Genomic DNA, 18,131 nt, shown 5'->3' on the forward strand with positions numbered 1-18,131 from the left:
CAAAGGGTCACCTGTCGCCAACTAAAGGGTTATTGGGTTGTGGTGGGGAGATTTGCTCCGAAGGCCTTTCAAAAGGAGGCAAGTCAGTGAAAAATTGCCGAGGTTGGCAACACTGAGCAGCAATTACAAGGAAAGCCCTGCTCAGCCCCTGAAGCACCAAGTTGCAGCATGCTCAGTAGCTTTGTGGGGATGCCACATGGGCAGACTGACCACACATCTGAACTGGGAGGGCGCTATAGCGTGCTTATTGCAGATGTAATCTTCATGGACTGGAGCTGCCAAACTTGAAAGTCAGAACAGGAGGAGAGGATAGGATGATCCTTCTATTTCTCTTTTATTCACTGCTACGGGGACCTAGAAGTGAGGCGATTTTGACCACTCCTTACAATCTATCACAGAAACCATTGGTGGTCTATAGACTTCCATGTCCTATTTTATATTGCTATTTATCGCTCATCACTGAAGTGTCTGAGTGGTGATGCATTAGGGTGATCCCAGTTGATATGAGCCAGGGTTATCTAGGCTACTACAAAAGGATTGGGTTAAACAGCTGCCCTTCCTGGTGTTGCAAGTGTTTTGGAGGATAGGATTAAAATTCAAAATGATCTGGACAAATTCGAGAAATGATCTGAAGTAAATAGGATGAAGTTCAATAAAAACAAATGCAAAGTACTCCACTTAGGAAGGAACAATCCATTGCACACATACAAAAAGGAAAATAACTGCCTGGGAAAGAATACTGTGGAAAGGGATCTGGGAGTCATAGTGAATCTCAAGTTAAATACGAGTCAACAGTGTAACACTGTTGCAAGAAAACTGAACGTCATTCTTGGGTGTATTAGCATGGTAACCAAACATGAGATGTAATTCTTCTGCTCTACTCAGTAGTGGATTAATGCATGGGCCCATGGGATCCATTTTAGGGGCCGCCACAGGGGTGCTGGAACTTATGTAGAAGTGGGGGGCAACCAGCATCGAGACTGTGACCCCGCCCCAGCTCTCTTCTGAGTATCTCCCCCCTGCACCTCCGCACCCTTTCTTGAATGACGAAGTCACTTATACTTTCTGCGTTTCAGTTTCTCCTGCTGTGAATAATACCTGCCTCACATAGATATTGAAACTTAATGCATTAAAGTACATTGAAATTCTTGGATGGAAAGTGCAACACCAGTGCAAGTTATTATGCATCATGATTAGACTATGGCACAATCCAATGAGCAGTTTATATGCCAAAGGGTGCATGTGAACACTCCAGGAGTAGGGGTTCTCACAGCAGAGCAAGGTAAGGCTGGCTCCCAGAATCAAGGATTGGAGTGACCTAGCAGTTCACTTGTCCAGAGCACACAAGAGTGGATCGTCACAACCTCCTGCTGTACAGCCCCACCAAGGACACCAAGTGCAGCAGTACTAGTGCTGGCGTTTTTATGATGGTGTCACTAGAGCAGGTCTAGAAGACATGGTGGTAACATGCCATTGAATGCTATTGGCCTCACTACACCAGTTCTACCAGGCCTCACCAGTGAAGATTCACCAGCACTATTGCAATGCTGGAAGATATTCCTAATAAACTCTTGGGTAGATAAGCACTTTGACACAACCACCTGTACATCTGGGAGGAATCTCTCTCTGTATGTTCCTTTTCAATGTTTCTTACCCCCTGTCAGTTATTTCCCAGAATTATTCTGCAGGTGAGTGAGGTGGGATTTGCAGTGTCTGTGTCTCTGAGAGTGATCAAATACTCTGGTTACTTCCCTTACAATTGCTAGATTCTCATCCACACCTTTTGTCTGTAACGAGGTGGGCTTTCTCAGATGTTATCTCTGTTTGTTTTAAAATGTCTGTGTATGTAGAGGAAAATATTTTTCTCCTCCCCCGCAGCCATGTGAAAAGATACCAGTAAATTGGTAACACACAAACTACAACAATCCCAACATACAGCAGAATAAGTATCTAGGGTACAGGCTCCCAGCTGCAGTCTATGGAGCTGTTTGTGCTAGTCTCTGGAGAGCTGGCTGATCACATAATGCTGGTTTCTCCTCATTAACATCTATTCAATTTCAGTAATACAGCTAAGAATGAAATACTTTCCAGGTATCATTTTTCAATGTAAGCAATTGCTACAGAGATGTGATGTGATTGCGGATGGGAGGAGGAGGAGGTAGTCAATACTATTGGGAATGTGAGAGGGGTTGTAGTCCATGAGATAATCTCTCTTTTAATATGAAAATGTTTGAGAACCGTCTGATCCAACAGTCTATTTACAACATTAAAATCAAATAGAAGACATCATCTAGTTTCCATTTTAAGGAGTGAGGACTCGTTAACAGAAAAGCTGCAAGGACATGCAAATGGAGTCACTGGGATGAGAATTTGTGTATCAGCTTTATGGGGGGACAAAAATGTGAATTCATTACATTCTCCAAACAGTCAAGAAACGAGGAAAACTTCATTAGAAGTATTTTCCCAGCTACTGGTTAGAGTGCCTGGTTATTTGAGCAAGGACACAGCAGCATAAGTAAAGTACCACAGCTTATTGTAAAATGAAAAGTCAATGTGATACTTCAAGCTGGATCAAGTACTTTGGCACAGGAACCAAATTAATTGTTTCTGGTAAGTATTTTTATTCTTGATTGTTTTTCTTTTGGTAAATAGAATCAAGGGACAAAAAAACTGTACCGAATAAATGAATATTAAAAAAGGAATTTGCACATAATCCGTGTATTGCTGTTGACCTGTGTATGGAACTCCCAAGGACACCAAGGGGTCCACGGAGGGCAATATATGATCCAAATGAGTAAAGTGAATACAAGAGTAAAAGTCTGGAATATTTACTGAATAGCTGTTAAGAATCAGGAAGGAAGGAAATGGAGAGCTTTACATTTAAAATATTGGCCCAAGTTCATCTCTCGTGCAACTCCATTGAAAGGGTCCAAATGCCAGCAAGTGTAATATTCACAGCACAGGTTTCAATTTAGCAGGTGTGAGATTATTAAAAAGTTTGTTATGGTTAGGACTATATCAGTGTATGATGATTAACGAAGGAAAATTGCCTGAGGTGTAACAGTCTTCAGGTTCTCAGTAAGTGCATCTTTTCCCTTTTGTGTACTGTATAAAATTCTTTATTGGATTAAAGCTACAGAAACAGGACAATCAATAATATAACTGCTAGGTAATGTTGAGTACATAACAGTATTTATAATACATTGTCTAACAAATGTCATTTTCTAAATTATATTTTAAGAGTATGTTAAAATGTGAAGTGAAGCACAGAGACTGTGATTTGCCCAAGGGCAGAGAGGGAGAGCCAGAAAAAAAGGCAAATCTCCTGAGTACCACTCTGGTTCTTTAACCACAAGATCATCCTTCCTATCTAAGCACATTGGAGATCACAGGACTAAATCCTGCTCATCCAATGAAATTAATGGAATCGGGTGGTGACCAGGAATTCACCCCACTCAATTTGCCATGCAGTGATGTATGTCAAGGAGCAAAACACATTTTTGGTAGCAAAAAGGCACAGGAATTCACAAAGTGCATAAACTCAGTTGAATACTCACACAATTAAGTGGCTGACAGCAAGCCTACTTTAGATTGTGACCTTTGCATGAAAAATATGAACTTCAGAATTTTATTCTTATGAAATTCATAACTCGATAATTCATTAGTTTTTGTAGAGGATTTCAATGATGTGAGTATGGAATAAAGTACTTTGGCTCGGGCACCAAACTGGTGGTTTCAAGTAAGTTTCTCAAGATGTTTTCGAAGCATATATTTACTTTCTGTATTTACTATGCTTGTTATCCAAAATCAAGTTATTCATAAATATACTGGGTAAAATCCTGATTCCCCTGAAGTTAAAGGTAAAACTCCAATTGACTTCACTAGGGTCAGGATTTCACCCATAGTAGTCTCTCTATTTCAGAATGAACCAGTTACACTTGTGTAATCAATGAGAATTATGTAAATTGTTTGGAGAGCTTGTTTAGTATTGTCACACTGTGAGATGATTGTGCAAAAATATTCAGAAGTGGAAACACTTATTGTTAGCAGTAAATGTGAAATGTAGAACTTATGATTTTTATACAATACCGCATATTTAGCACCCCAGAGTTGTTGAGCTTCTTTAATGCTCATACATTTAAATAGGAGTTAAGGATACTCAGCACTTGGAGGATCTGGCCATTAGGTAGCATTAAAAGGTACATTTCTAGTAGTAATATCTTAATGCAATTGTGTTTTCTTTCCCAAAAAAGGCTCCAGTTCAGGAAGGCACTTAAGCATGTTTCCATTCGTATTCATCAATGTATTTAAGTATATGCTTAATTAAGGCCAAAAGAAGGCCTTAAATGCAGTAAATCTTGTTGATTCCATATAGTAATAGGGAATAAAAAGGTGTGCTTCTTTTTTACATAAACATAAGGTATATGTGATAGAGTAATCCTTTTAATAAAATATGATAATTGATCCAATAAAATGATTCTCAATTTTATTTTTAAAGATGATTTCCAATTGTTAAAATGGTTTAGCCATGTTTGGATTTAGTGGAATTGAGAGAACTCTGGGTCTTTAATTAAGCTTATTCTTCCTTCCAGATCCTGCTAAATCGTCCTTGTTGGGTGCCTAGTCCGTGAGACAAACAAAATATTTCTGTAAAGCAAATGTTTTCTATTGGGGAATATTTCTGATTACACCAAATGATAGAAGTTAGCCAAAATAATTCTCATGAATATACCCAATTTAAGAGCTATATTCTACCCTCAATCTATCGTTATCATTAGGAGCACCATTGTGGAATAATGGCAGCAGGCAGGCTTAATTTTATAACCAGAGCATGTGGACCCTAATTTAAAAAGTAATTTCTCCTTTCCACAAATTATTTGACATGCCCCATCTTAACCATGTTTTATCAGATTTATTTTAGGGGCAGATTTTCAGTGGCACGTAGGTGCCCAGGAATGATAGTTAGATGTCTAATTTCAGTGTAGCAGCCGTGTTAGTCTGTATCCCCAAAAAGAACACGAGTACTTGTGAGTCTCTAAGGTGCCACAAGTACTCCTGTTCTTTTTTTAGATGTCTAAGTGTCTTTTACCCCTTTGAAAATCACCTCCACAGTTTTCACATTATTTTACATGCACTCTCCTTATTTACTATTTTATTGGAAGGCCAGAAAACAATTTAAATAGCAAATCAGATTTTTTTTTAAAGCAACAGCTACTAGTTCGTCAATATAAAGATACTAAATCTGTACAGTATTTTGTAAAGGATTTGCTCACTGTGATACTTCTAGGGGCTATAGCTTCAAAGTATTTGGCTCTGGTACCAAGCTCATTGTAACAGGTAAGTTATGTGGTAATTACAGTAATGAAAATATAAAGACACTTATTGTGATAGTTGCAAATCTTTTTATCACAGGTTAGGTTAACAATTGTAAGCTCGATCTTGTGAATTACTGAGCACTTAATGTGAGGTGCTGAACACCATCAATTCCTGTAGACTTCAGTGCAGGTCGGGGTTATTAGACCTCGTAGGATCTGATCCCAAATACTTCAACTTTTCAATCCCAGAGCAAACCTGCAATATTTACCGATAGATTTAAAGTAGATTTTTTCAAGGTAATGAATAGTTCTAATATTTCAGCTGTTAAGTGTCATTTTTCAGAGGATGTGCCGCCAGAAGCATGCTGGTCCTTGGTCCAGTTGCAAAAATTTATCTTAGCTTTGATTTTATTCAAATTCTTTAACTAAAATTCATAAACATGCATAAAATAAAACAACTGTGAAAGAAGTAACAACATCATACTTCTCAATTAAAACAAAAGAAGCAATCTCTGTAGTAGTCAGTATCTTCATAGCTGAATTCTTGTAGTTACACCAGTTCAAGTGAAAGAATTTGGCCTAGAGATTGTCATCTTGTGTGAAGTACCTTGGCATTGCAGGCAAACTGACACTTGCAATTATTCTTAATAGTGTTTAACAATATACACTTGGGGTCTGAGTCTTCTTTGCCTTTCTCTCGGAAGTCACTTACGCTAATGAAATGTCAATGGGAAATGCTATCATTCTGATTAAGTAGCATGTTAAACCCAGTTTAACAATATATACTTGGGGCCTGAGTCTTCTTTGCCCTGCTCTTGTGAAGCCATTTACACTTATGGAAAGTCAATGGGAAATGTTACCATTCTGATTAAGTAGCATGTTACACCCAGTTTGCATTGGTATAACTGACTGCACAAACACAGGACAAAGGAAAATCAGGTTGTTACTCTCACAGAATCACGCTCTGCACATTTATATAAATCAGCTAGAACAGTCAGTCTATTTTTAAGCTCAATTCACAATCAAGTTTACCTTACTACCCCTATAGCTCTCTTCTAAAGGTAAATTGTTGTAATGCTGCCAATTAAAATAAATACACGATCATATTAATTCTAAAAATATCAGATCAGGATCAGCATGTTGCTTTTAGTGAATATTCTATGGTATTAAGAATGTAGATACAATTTAGTTAGCATTATAGTTTACAATGGACAGTTTTCCTAAATCCTCTTACCTGTATAAGATCCTGCACTCTTTGACAGGCAAAACTCCCATAGCTTTACCAGCTATTTTGACTGTGTAAGGAATAGAGAACTATGTCTGTGATATGTGTAGATTATTTAACACAGCATGAAAACCTAAGATTGCTCACTTGATTTATTAGTGTATTAAACCTGTAGGACACAATAAAATATTTTAGTAACAAAATATCTTCTCAAAGAGAAATATCAAATATTGGCTAAGTAAGTTCCTCCTAAGAGAAAAATAACACTAAGATCATGGAGAAATTCAGACCCTGGCACAATTCTAAGTAAAATAAAAAAAAATGTGGCGGTTTGTGCCTAGGAGTGAATTTGACTCACTATAACTGATATTTATTTTGATGATAAGATTCTCAAGTAGTTTAGGGTTGGTTTAAATTGGTTTGCTGCCTTTTGAAACAGTTCTAGGTATTGATTGTTGACATTACCGATTGAATATAACAAACTCTTTATAGAAAAAAATATATAAGTATCTGATCCAAACCCCATTGGTCCTAAAAGACCAAATACAAATTTATGGCAGAAAGTGATGTGCACTTCTGACCAAAGAATCTTCAGAGGACAGGTGTCCGCCTTAAAAATTTTCATCATGATAGGCACTATTGCTGGCACTTTTACCAGAAATACCAAGAATTTAGGGGATATTAAGCATAATTTACCATCTCATCCTTTAAAGGTGATCTTTGCAAATAGATTTCAAATACATTGTTAAGACCAGGTGAGAAAGCCAGCATTAAATAAAAGAGATTCTCCAGCAATAGTCCAACATCATTCATCACATTTTACAATAGCATTATTAAGCACTGGACCACTGTTGTAGAATTCTGAAGTCTTTTCAATATAGGTAGTTTCCAGTGCTGTCAATTTGGCACCATTCACAAACCCTAAATTCACTCTAAGAGAAAAATAGAAATTTCAAGTGATGCTGAGGGATCCAAGCACGAGAAAATTCTAAGCCTTTGGTATGTAGAACGCATTTGACGTTTTTGACCCATTTTGCATGTCTGCTCCTAAACCACTCCAAACATCCAATGCAATCTATTGGAATTTGGGGTGTCAGCGGAATACAGAATTAAGCATTTGCCATTTTGTAAGGGAAAGCCATTTTAGTCACATATCTAGCATATTAAAGTGATTCTGTCAACTTCTGTTCACAATTGCACATCAAATAATTGGGCCATATGGAAGCTATATGGGCCAGATCCTCAATTTCCAGCAGCTGAAGACCTGGCCCATGAGTTTTTGCAAAGCACATGAACACAGTGAGAACAATTATATCAAAGTCTTCGGCTCTGGCACAAAGCTCATTGTTTCAAGTAAGTTCTATAGTAGCATAGAGAAAAAGTTACTTGTGATAATATAAAATTAGAGACTGCAGAGCACAATTTATTCAAAAAGGATAACTGACAATGGAAATGTGATATGCAATCTACAGTAACGGAATGAATGCCTTTACTATCTAAATGTGAGGCTAATGTACAGAATTCAGAGTAAAACGGATGAGTGATCATATTGACAATTATTGATAGAGGTTTTTTTACTCATCCTGAGTCAAAGCTGGGTTGATCTATTGTGTAGCGGTCATTAGCCCAGACCAGGAGAACATCCATAGTTCCATCCAGTGCGGGGGGGCAATTCTAGGGTACCCCTGTGCACCAAAGAACAGTGGGGATCGGGGGTAGGGGAGTGGTGAGGGCATGGAATGGCCATTGGGTCTGTGACTAGTGAGATCAACTGGCCAAAACACCTGCTCAGTGGGTGGGCAACTGCATGGACTTTACTAAAGCTCCTGGCTATGATGCTCTAGCTAGGTTGGGGAAAAGATTTCATCTTCCTGTCCATCATGTAGCTCTCCTAGAGAAACCCCCTTTACTCAGGTTAGTGCGGTGATAAGAATTTAGCATCTTGTATCAGAAGTATGTACTATTCCGGAGATGTAAGAAATTAGTGGGTGCAAAGATGTGATGAAACATCTTGAGAAAAGGGGATAGGTCACAGTGTACTGTAAAATAAGTATTTTTTTCCAATTATGTCTTTATTTTTATGGCAGAATTTTAACTGAAATACCCTTTTCCATCAATCCACTAGGCAAGAGAAAATACAAGTCCAACATTAGGTCTCAAATGTCAACCAGATCCTCTCTGTTACTGAGATGAATGATTTTCTGTTAAACAGAATTTAAAAGCTACCAAATTAATATTAATATACAGTATTTGAAAAGACCAATGTAAGCTCACCCTGAAAAATACACTGAAATTTCCACCATTTCTTTGCTTGAATTAACTGGCTCTCAGTTGTGCCTATTTAGAAATATTTGTTCGGATCTGATCCCTCTGAATAGAAATATCATGGCAGAACTGGCACAAAACTTGTCGTAACCAGTAAGTTTTTAGACAAACTACTTTAAATGTTTCATAATGGCAAAATCTATCAAAATAAGCTCAATAATTGATCTCAATGCAAGAATGTGCACTGGCTAAAATTTTATTATGAGTGTAATAATTTATTAACAACACTAATGTCAATGAAATCATAAGTCACTGGTCAGCAACAGAGAAATGTCATAACAATCCTTTGCTCTTTTGGGTATAAATAATACACTCAGTAAATAATACTGAGCACCCTCAATGTCCGTTGGTTTCAATGGGAAATGAGAAGCATTCAGAACTTCACAGGCACATTCAGCACTTTGCTGGACCAAGCACATAATGCAAAATTAAAATTACAAACATACCATTTACTTATTTTTTAAATAAATTCTGACGGCATAATGGACTTTGTCCTCAAATAGTACATCAGCATTATTTATGTATGATAGTTTACCTATAAGTGGCATGCAGATTGTGCGGTGACCAGGATTTAGCCTCTCGTATCACAAGTATGTATTAGTCATGAGATGTAAGACGTTACGGGTGAAATCCCAGCCCTGTTGATGTCAATGGGAGTTTTGACATTGACTGGAATGGAGTCCGGATTTCATCCTACTTTATTTTCTCTCTTGTAAAGGGTGTAGGGGCAGGTGAAAGGTCTGGGAGAAAGGATGTGCACTGGAACCAAGAGAGCCAATGTTTGTGAATATTGTATATGTCATTACTGACACGAGCATTTTAGATAAGTATTGTAATTTTCTATTGCACAACATCAATTCAAATTCATACTAAAACATAAATACCATCACATAAGAGTGGAGGGGTGCAGGAATAAAAGGGCCTGATCCAGCATCAAAAATCCCCATATTTTTAATAAGTATAGGTTGAGCCTGTAACCTGCATTGTGAGCCCAGTGCTGAAAGGTTCTGATCCGCCGTTGACTCTGATGGGAGTTGAGGCTCCTCAGTACCTCAGGATCAGAGTCCCTGTCAGTTCTTGACTAATTTAGTCACACTGCACGGTGGAGCGGGTTTCTTCCCTGATATATTTAAATACTGTTGTCATAAGACAATTAAATGAGTGATTGTTCTCAACAACAAACACAAGCAATATGAACGAAGATACTCTATCTGAATCAAATTCTCCTCTCGTTACATCAGTACAACTCTATCTCTGCTGTGTTGAGAATTTGGCCCCACATATTTTGTAGCCTGTCTATATCAGCGAGACTACGCAACACGTGCTATAGAAAGTCGAACTAAGATTTGGCCCTTGTTTTGTAATGGTCCATAGGGCCAGTTAGATTTAGGTAGCTAAAATATGCGTCTCAAATTATCTCTCTCCTTTGTCATTGAGACTTCAATAGGAATATAACCAATCCCAAAGCCTACTGGCCTTTTATGATTCCTTTTAATTATACTGCACATGAAAGCAAAATTGTATTAGATAGCTTTACATGTGAAACCATTTAGGAAACCATTCAAAACAGTGTTTGGTGGGTGGAAAGATGTCATGAAACATCTTGAGAAAAGGGGAAAGGTCACAGTGTACAGTAAAATGAGTACTTTTTCCAATCATTTCTTTATTTTTATGGGTATTTTTAAAATGCACCAACATGACCACTCTGACAGTACAGGGACAAAAACACTGAGCATCCAGCAGAATTTTAACTGAAATACCCTTTTCCATCAATCCACTAGGCAAGAGAAAATACAAGTCCAACATTAGGTCTCAAATGTCAACCAGATCCTCTCTGTCACAGAGATGAATGATTTTCTGTTAAACAGAATTTAAAAGCTACCAAATTAATATTAATATACAGTATTTGAAAAGACCAATGTAAGCTCACCCTGAAAAATACATTTAAAATTCCACCATTTCTTTGCTTGAACTAACTGGCTCTCAGTTGTGCCTATTTAGAAATATTTGTTCAGATCTGATTCCTCTGAATAGACATGTCTTGGGCAGATTTTGTAGTAAGTTGCAACACTGTGGGAGCTGTGAAAATCTTTGGAACTGGCACAAAACTTGTCGTAACTGGTAAGTTTTTAGAAAAACTACTTTAAATGTTTCATAATGGCAAAATGGCAAAATCTATCAAAATAAGCTCAATAATTTATCTCAATGCAAGAATGTGCACTGGCTAAAATTTTATTATGAGTGTAATAATTTATTAACAACACTAATGTTAATGAAATCATCATTCACTGGCTAGCAACAGAGAAATGTTGTAACAATCCTTTTCCCTTGCGGGTGTAAATAACACCAGGTGCTTCCGTTGGTTTCAGTGGGAAATGAGAAGCATTCAGAAATTCACAGGGACATTCGGCACTTTGCTGGACCAGGCACATAATGCAAAATTAAAATTACAAGCAAAACATTAGCTTATTTTTAAAATATATTCTGATGGTATAATGGACTTTGTTCTCAAATAGTACATCAGCATTATTTACATATGAGAGTTTACCTGTAAGTGGCATGCAGATTGCAAACACACACAAAAATAGTTGAGTCACTTACAACTTAACTCTGCAATCCTCACTATAGAAAACTTCCCATTGAAACTAATAGGAATTTCTTTTGAGCAAGGAGTGAGACCAAAGGGCCCAGAGTCAATTGCCATCTTAAAAAAGAGAAGTGATACATAAATTAATAAAAATATATCACATATATTATTTTTCAACACGCCTTCCTTGTTAAAAGTTCAACTTAAATAAATTAGACAAGCGAGGTGTTTTGAAAGGTTTAGTTGGACCAAAACAACAAGTAGCTCCACACTGGAAACTACAATTGACTTGGAAATTAAGGGTCTGATCTTCTTAAAATGTCTTATGCAAAGACCATTGAAGCCAAAGGAGAAAAATCTCATTGGCCTCAAGGGATTTTAGAACAGACCTAAAGTGAGGCCAGAAATTTAAAACTGATTTTGTTAATGCATCTTCACATCCACTTATGCAAACACAAAAGCTGCTTATATATGTACAAAATTCAGATTTTATATGGGATAGACACCCATCTAACCATGTGCAAATACAAAAAACTACATGTATTTGCAGAAATGTCAACATGTAAATGTCACTCCAATTTCTAAAAACATCTAAGGAGAAATGCCAGAAATAATCATTCGTTTTTGCTAAGCACAACATCACTGGGCAGAAATCTATGTAAAGGTTTTTTGAATACATACAAGACTTGAGTAAGTAAATCATTTGGTAAACATATTATTCAAGCCCAATCCTGTATTCCTGGGTGTTTTTGGTGCATACGGAATGTAAGATTGAGCTCCAAATGTTGAACTAATTAGTGCCGGAGCATGAGGATCTAAATTGAAAAGAAGAGAAAAATCAATTCCCTTAATTGGTGACAATATCCAAAATGAGAGAAAGTTCTTTAATGAAGGATTTTTTCTTGGTTAGGTAGTCTTACATCTCAGCTATGTTCATTTGCTTTTAAATTTAAGATATTTTAAATACTTTTTGACATAACACTAGTTACAGGGTTATAGTTTGGATCAGTTCCAAGTAGTTTCAGAAAACTCTAGAATAGCCACACAGCACAAAAATAAGCTGAAATCATTTTAGAAAGGAACCTTCACAAGCTTTGACATCAGTGGGACTATTCACAATGCATAAAAGTAAGACTTTGTGGGAGCAGGGTCTTATTATGTATTAATCTATTTGTGTCTCAGTTGACTAAAGACAATGGCTGACATTATCAAAGGAGCCTGAATTTCAAAGGGATTTGGGCACCTAAATCCCTTCTTACTGCCTTTAAAAATTCCAATCAAAATATTTTGTGGAGCATAGGCCAACTATTTTGTTAAATGGCTTCTAATTTTTCACCTTAAATTAAGTGTTGGAACAAATAGAGAATGCACAGAATACATGGTGCCCATTTGGGGACCTTCGATACTACCGAAATATCAACAACCTTCCGTTTCTTCTTTGTGATGCACATTTATAACATGAGAATGTTGCCTCATTCTGTAGAGAATACTTCTTTGGCAGTTAGCTGGGTTGGGAACCTTATTCTCTTGGTAGTATCCCACAGTAACAAACAGGAGACGGATATTAACGGTACTAAATGTGTTTTGAACCTGCTCACTTCTTGTGATAACTAGTAAATTCAATATACCGTTTAAAAAAGGTATCGTTTACTGTCAGCCATATGAAATGAGCAAATGGATAATTATTTTAGTAGGGAAGTCTTCTTTGGTCTAGTTCAGTATTTATTATTTCATGCACTTACACAAACTCAGGGATCAAATAAGATTTTTATCCTTTCTAGTTCAGAATTTTGATAAAAATATTTTTGGTTGTGCTTTATCCAATTGCTGGCAGGCAGCAATTTTTTAAAATCTAATGAAGTGACAAAAAAAAATTTTGCAATTATTTTTGATCAGCTCTATTCCGAGTGACAAAATTAATACTGTGGCAGAAGTTCACTAATTGGCACTTTGCTAATCCACTCCAGGCTTTGGACACAAGCAGCAAAATTCCCTCTATTCCTCAGCAAAGATTTGATAGCTGAGTTCTGTTGAGGGCTCCATTATTAGTAATGCTTCATAATCAAGATTTTCAGAAGTGGTTGACTAAAGTTAAGCTCCTAAATACTTATTGGTGCATTTAAGTGACTTCATTTTCAGAAGTGTTGAGCATTATGCATAACACTGCATTACATTTGCCAAATACCTGAACAAAGTCATTTTAGGATGCATCATCCTTGCTAATTTCTTAAGGGATATTTGTCACTGAGGGATACATGTTAATGTATTTACTGTAATTTCCCAAAATGGCGTTCAGCAACAGTTCCCCCAAAGTTGTATCAGCTGGGTCTGCAATAAACATATCTGGCATGTTCTTATATCATTTTAAGGTGAATAATTGATAAAAAAAAATTCAAAATGGTTCAGTTTCTTAGTGTGGAAAAGGCTTAAAGATTACTTTTCCAATTCTCTTTTTAAAGGTGCTAACCCAGGTTCTTAAATAGTATGCACAGTTAGTTAAGGGCAAATTAATATCCTGATAGAATATTCTAGAGATTTTTAAAGAGAGGCCTTATTAAAAGGTTTGTGGAATCTTTAATACTTTCCTTCAGGTACATTTACACTTTAATAAAAATCCCATAGCACCAAGTCTCAGAGCCTGGGTCAATTAGCTTGGGCTCCTGGTCTCGGGCTTTGGTGCTAAAAACTGCAGTGTAGACATTCAGGCTCTGACTGGAGCCTGGGCTTTTAGATCACCTCCGTCACTGGGTTTCAGAACTTGTGCTCCAGCTCAAGCATAAACATCTACACTGCAATTTTTAGCCGCGCCACCCCAGCCCTGCAAGTCAGAATCTGGAGACTTGGGCCAGTCATGGTCGTGCCGTGGGTCTTTCATTGCAGTGTAGATGTACCCTTCCTCTCATTATCACGGTGTCTTTTATACACACATTTTGGGTAAATAAAGGGGAGATTTTCAAAGTCACAAATGTTTTGAAATGAACCAGAACACAAAGCTGTACTCAGCATTCATTCAAAAAGTGTTTAATATATTTTGAGTTTGGAAGCTAAGTTAGTGGGCACTCTCATAGATTCTTCTGTTCCACAAAAACCTGCATTCAATTCAAGCATGTTAACTTCTGCAATTCCAAATCCTTAAAACTTTAACTTATAAGTGGACAATTTACTCCCATCTTCAGAATTTTAATAGGCAGTAACAATATATTATAGACTTAAATAGTTAAAATATGTTTGGCAATGAGGTATCGTTCTCATGCTGAACTCAGAGTTAAGATTGAGTACTTGTGTGCAGTTTGGAGGAATTGGATGCAAGAAATTAAATTGCCTCTCTCTTCCACTTTCAAATCTGTGAATTCTTTCTTTATTGTTTCAAAAGTAAAGCATGATACGTATAATGTAATTCTGAATTTACTTAATTCCTAACAAATTCATTTCTCTCTCCAAAATGAATCCAGATATTCAAGCAAAACTTGATTCCAAAAAGGTCCAGGTCCTGCCTCCTTCTACTAAACAAGATGGGAAGGTATCATACATGTGCCTCATTCAGGATTTTTACCCAAATGTTATTAAGGTGACTTGGAAAGATGAGGACAAGAAGAATGCAGAGAACAATGCAGTGCACGAGGAAATTTGGCCCCCTGGTGACAATCAACAATCATACTCAATAAGCAGCTGGCTGACTGTAGATAAAAATAGCAACAAGAATTATGGCTGCCACTATCAACATGAAAGCAAAGAGGATTTTGTCCGCACCGAATCTCCAGGTATATACTATATTATTAAAACTAGTCCTATATATATTTAGAGAGTTCACTGTTTCTTTACAATAAAATGTATTACTGTTCCTAAAAGGGTTTGCGCTCTCCAGGCCAATATTACTTTCCATCTCTCCATAAGTGGGCTATCACTGAAGCTTGTTTCTCCATCAAAAGCTCAGTTTTGGCTCCTCTCCCCCCGTTGAAAATCTTTCTATAATGAAAGAAAATGTTGGCTGAGATCCTCAGCTAGTGTAAATCAGCGTAACTCCACTGAAGTCAATGGAGCTCTGTAGATTTACACCCGCCAGAGACCTGGGGTAGAGTGTTTGGTTTTGAACAAGTGCTATATACTGCAACAAACGTAATAACACACACAGCATCTAGCTTATTAAAACAGACCAGAAGAATTACACAAACCAAAATCAAAAAGATAATGCAGGAGAAAAGAGATTCAGAGAAGTAATTTCTGTTTGGTTCTTGTCTGAGATACAATACATTAATAACAGCAGATACAAATTTATCTCTTTCAAATGCAATCTACCATCTTTCTCTTTGAACGTCTATCAAGAAAAGTTTGCCTTAATTTTCAACAAGAATCCCATTTGACAATTAAAGCCCTTTTTTACATGTTATGCTTTTATCAGGCACCATTTCAGACACCACTGTAGCGCCTCAAACCACGGGAGTTTGTATCAAGCATGCTGAGAATGGCACCACGCTTTCCACAGGTAATTGTGTCTCAATTCTCATTTTTTATTCAATACAGTTAAGAATTAAGCACTATTTGATATTGTTAAAGCAAAAGTGAAAATATTCTCTCTTTCTAAAAGGTCCAAACATAATTATGTAAATGTGGAACACTGCTGCAAGCACAGGCCCCGACTCTGTGGGTGCTCTGGGGCTTGAGCACCCATAGAAAAAAAAGTAGTGGGTGCTGAATACCCACTAGCCACCTGCCGGTCAGCTGTTTTGTCAGCCCAGCCAATCAGCTGCTCGGCGACAGGTGGGAGGCATTGGGGGGAGGGGCCAGAGCAGGGGGCGGAAGAGGAGGAGCGAGGGCAGGGCACGCTTGGGGCAGGAGGCAGAGCATGGTGGGAAGAGGTGGGGCAGGTGCAGGGCCAAAGCTAAGGTGGAAGAGTGGGGAGGAGAAGAGGCAGAGCGAGGGTGGGACCTTAGGGGAAGGAGTGGAGTGGGGTGGAGAACCCACGCGGAAAGAAGAAAGTTGGCACCTGTCTCTGTAAGTTAACATCTGCTGTGGGTTACCAAAAGGATCAAAAACCTAGTTCCCTTGGGCGGTTTAGGTTAAATATTGTAGAAGTCCTGCTGAAATACATGTTTTGGTGGTATTTGTTGTGCTTTGCTAACATGCCACATGGGTCATTGTTCTTTAATCTGCTCGTGCCACTGTTCCTTAATCTAACATTTAACATGTTAAATTATAAAAAATATTCAAAAGCCAGAATTTTCAAATGGAGCTTAAAGATGCTGAAAGCTTGAAGACCCAACTGATTTCAGTGTAATTTCAGTACTTCTGAAAATCAGACCACTTCATTGATCAGCTGCTTGTATACCGATTCAGAACAAACTTAGGCACCCATGTCTGAAAATTTTGGCCTAAAATCATGGCAACAGCCTATTATAAGAAGCACTAGCATTCTGCTTACTCCTTAGCAGACACCAGCAATACCAGTACTGAGAGTGCCTCTTTGTTTCTCTCAGCTCGACTGGATGGGAAGGTATGAGCAGAAAGAGACCTGTTTAGAGGACACAATCAGATATTGATTCATGCATAGTCTGATTAGGTGGTATAATTACTGCAATCAAATACCATGTATACCTTGCGCTATCATACATGGTTTTATATTTATTTTTCTTTGCAGCTATAGTATATGCAACATTAACCACTTCTTGTTATTGTTGTTATATTTTGTGTAGATATTACAGACAGTTTCATGCACAGGACGGCGTATTTAATATACATTGTCCTTCTCCTGAAAAGTACCATGTACTACGTCATCGTACTCTTCTTCATGTACAGAATGAAAAGTCCAATCAAGCACCGGGGAAAGAAACCTTAAACTTCTCCGTACACCTTCCAATGTCAGCATTTCTGTCTCAAATTTACTTTGCTTTGCCATAAGCCTGTTCATATGAAACACCTTGCTCTAAATATTAATTTGATTTTGTTGGCTATTTCTCTAAATAGCACAGATGGCTTCTTCTGCTTGAGAGCGAACAGTTTTATATGTGACCATATTTCCTATTATATTATTTTAATTTTGTAACTGTGGAACTTCAAGGGCTGAGGCTACACTTCTTGATTTCAATAGAAATTTTGCATCATAAAGTAGTGCAGAATCAGTCTCTTCGGCTCTTATCCTGCAAATACACTTGTACACACAAAGAAATTTTTGGATGTGGATAGGCCAACTGCATTCAGTGAAGTCAATGGGAAAACTCGTCCCATAAATATTTGCAGGGGTGGAGTACTCATCTGTAATTTAAAATGATTTGTCATTTCATTTCTACTAATTACATTTATTTGCTTTATAAAACAAAAACAGGCTTCTGAAATATGGCTAATTTTTTAATTGGAAGATTAATGGATTTTAAATAAAATTCAGCATTGCAGAATTCTGATGAGTATTTATTTATGGGAAATCAATTCTAGGGAATTGCAAGGGAGGGTTCTCTAGTGGTCAGAGTCTCATTACTTCAATCCCATTCACCCAACCATGTAACATATTTATATAGTTTTTACCACAGTAGTATCTAAACACCTCACAATCTCTAATGCATTTATCCACACAACACAGCTGTGAGATAAGGAAGTACTATTATCCCCATATTACAGAAGTGTGTAGAGACTGAGTGCTTTCCCCAAAGCCACATGGAAAGCCTGTGGCAGAAGATAGAATTGAATG

General features: G+C 37.4%; 1 gene segment (V, D, J or C); it reads left to right on the forward strand.

Moving 5' to 3' along the window:
* Positions 1-2,534: 2,534 nt before the first annotated feature.
* LOC128832146 (T cell receptor gamma constant 1-like) lies at positions 2,535-17,820 on the forward strand. The segment is given in 4 exon segments: positions 2,535-2,610; positions 14,905-15,213; positions 15,852-15,935; positions 17,143-17,820. Coding segments are annotated over 4 exon segments (606 nt in total).
* Positions 17,821-18,131: the final 311 nt, after the last annotated feature.

The sequence above is a fragment of the Malaclemys terrapin genome, chromosome 2, assembly GCF_027887155.1.
Source record: "Malaclemys terrapin pileata isolate rMalTer1 chromosome 2, rMalTer1.hap1, whole genome shotgun sequence".
Lineage (NCBI taxonomy): Eukaryota > Metazoa > Chordata > Testudines > Emydidae > Malaclemys > Malaclemys terrapin.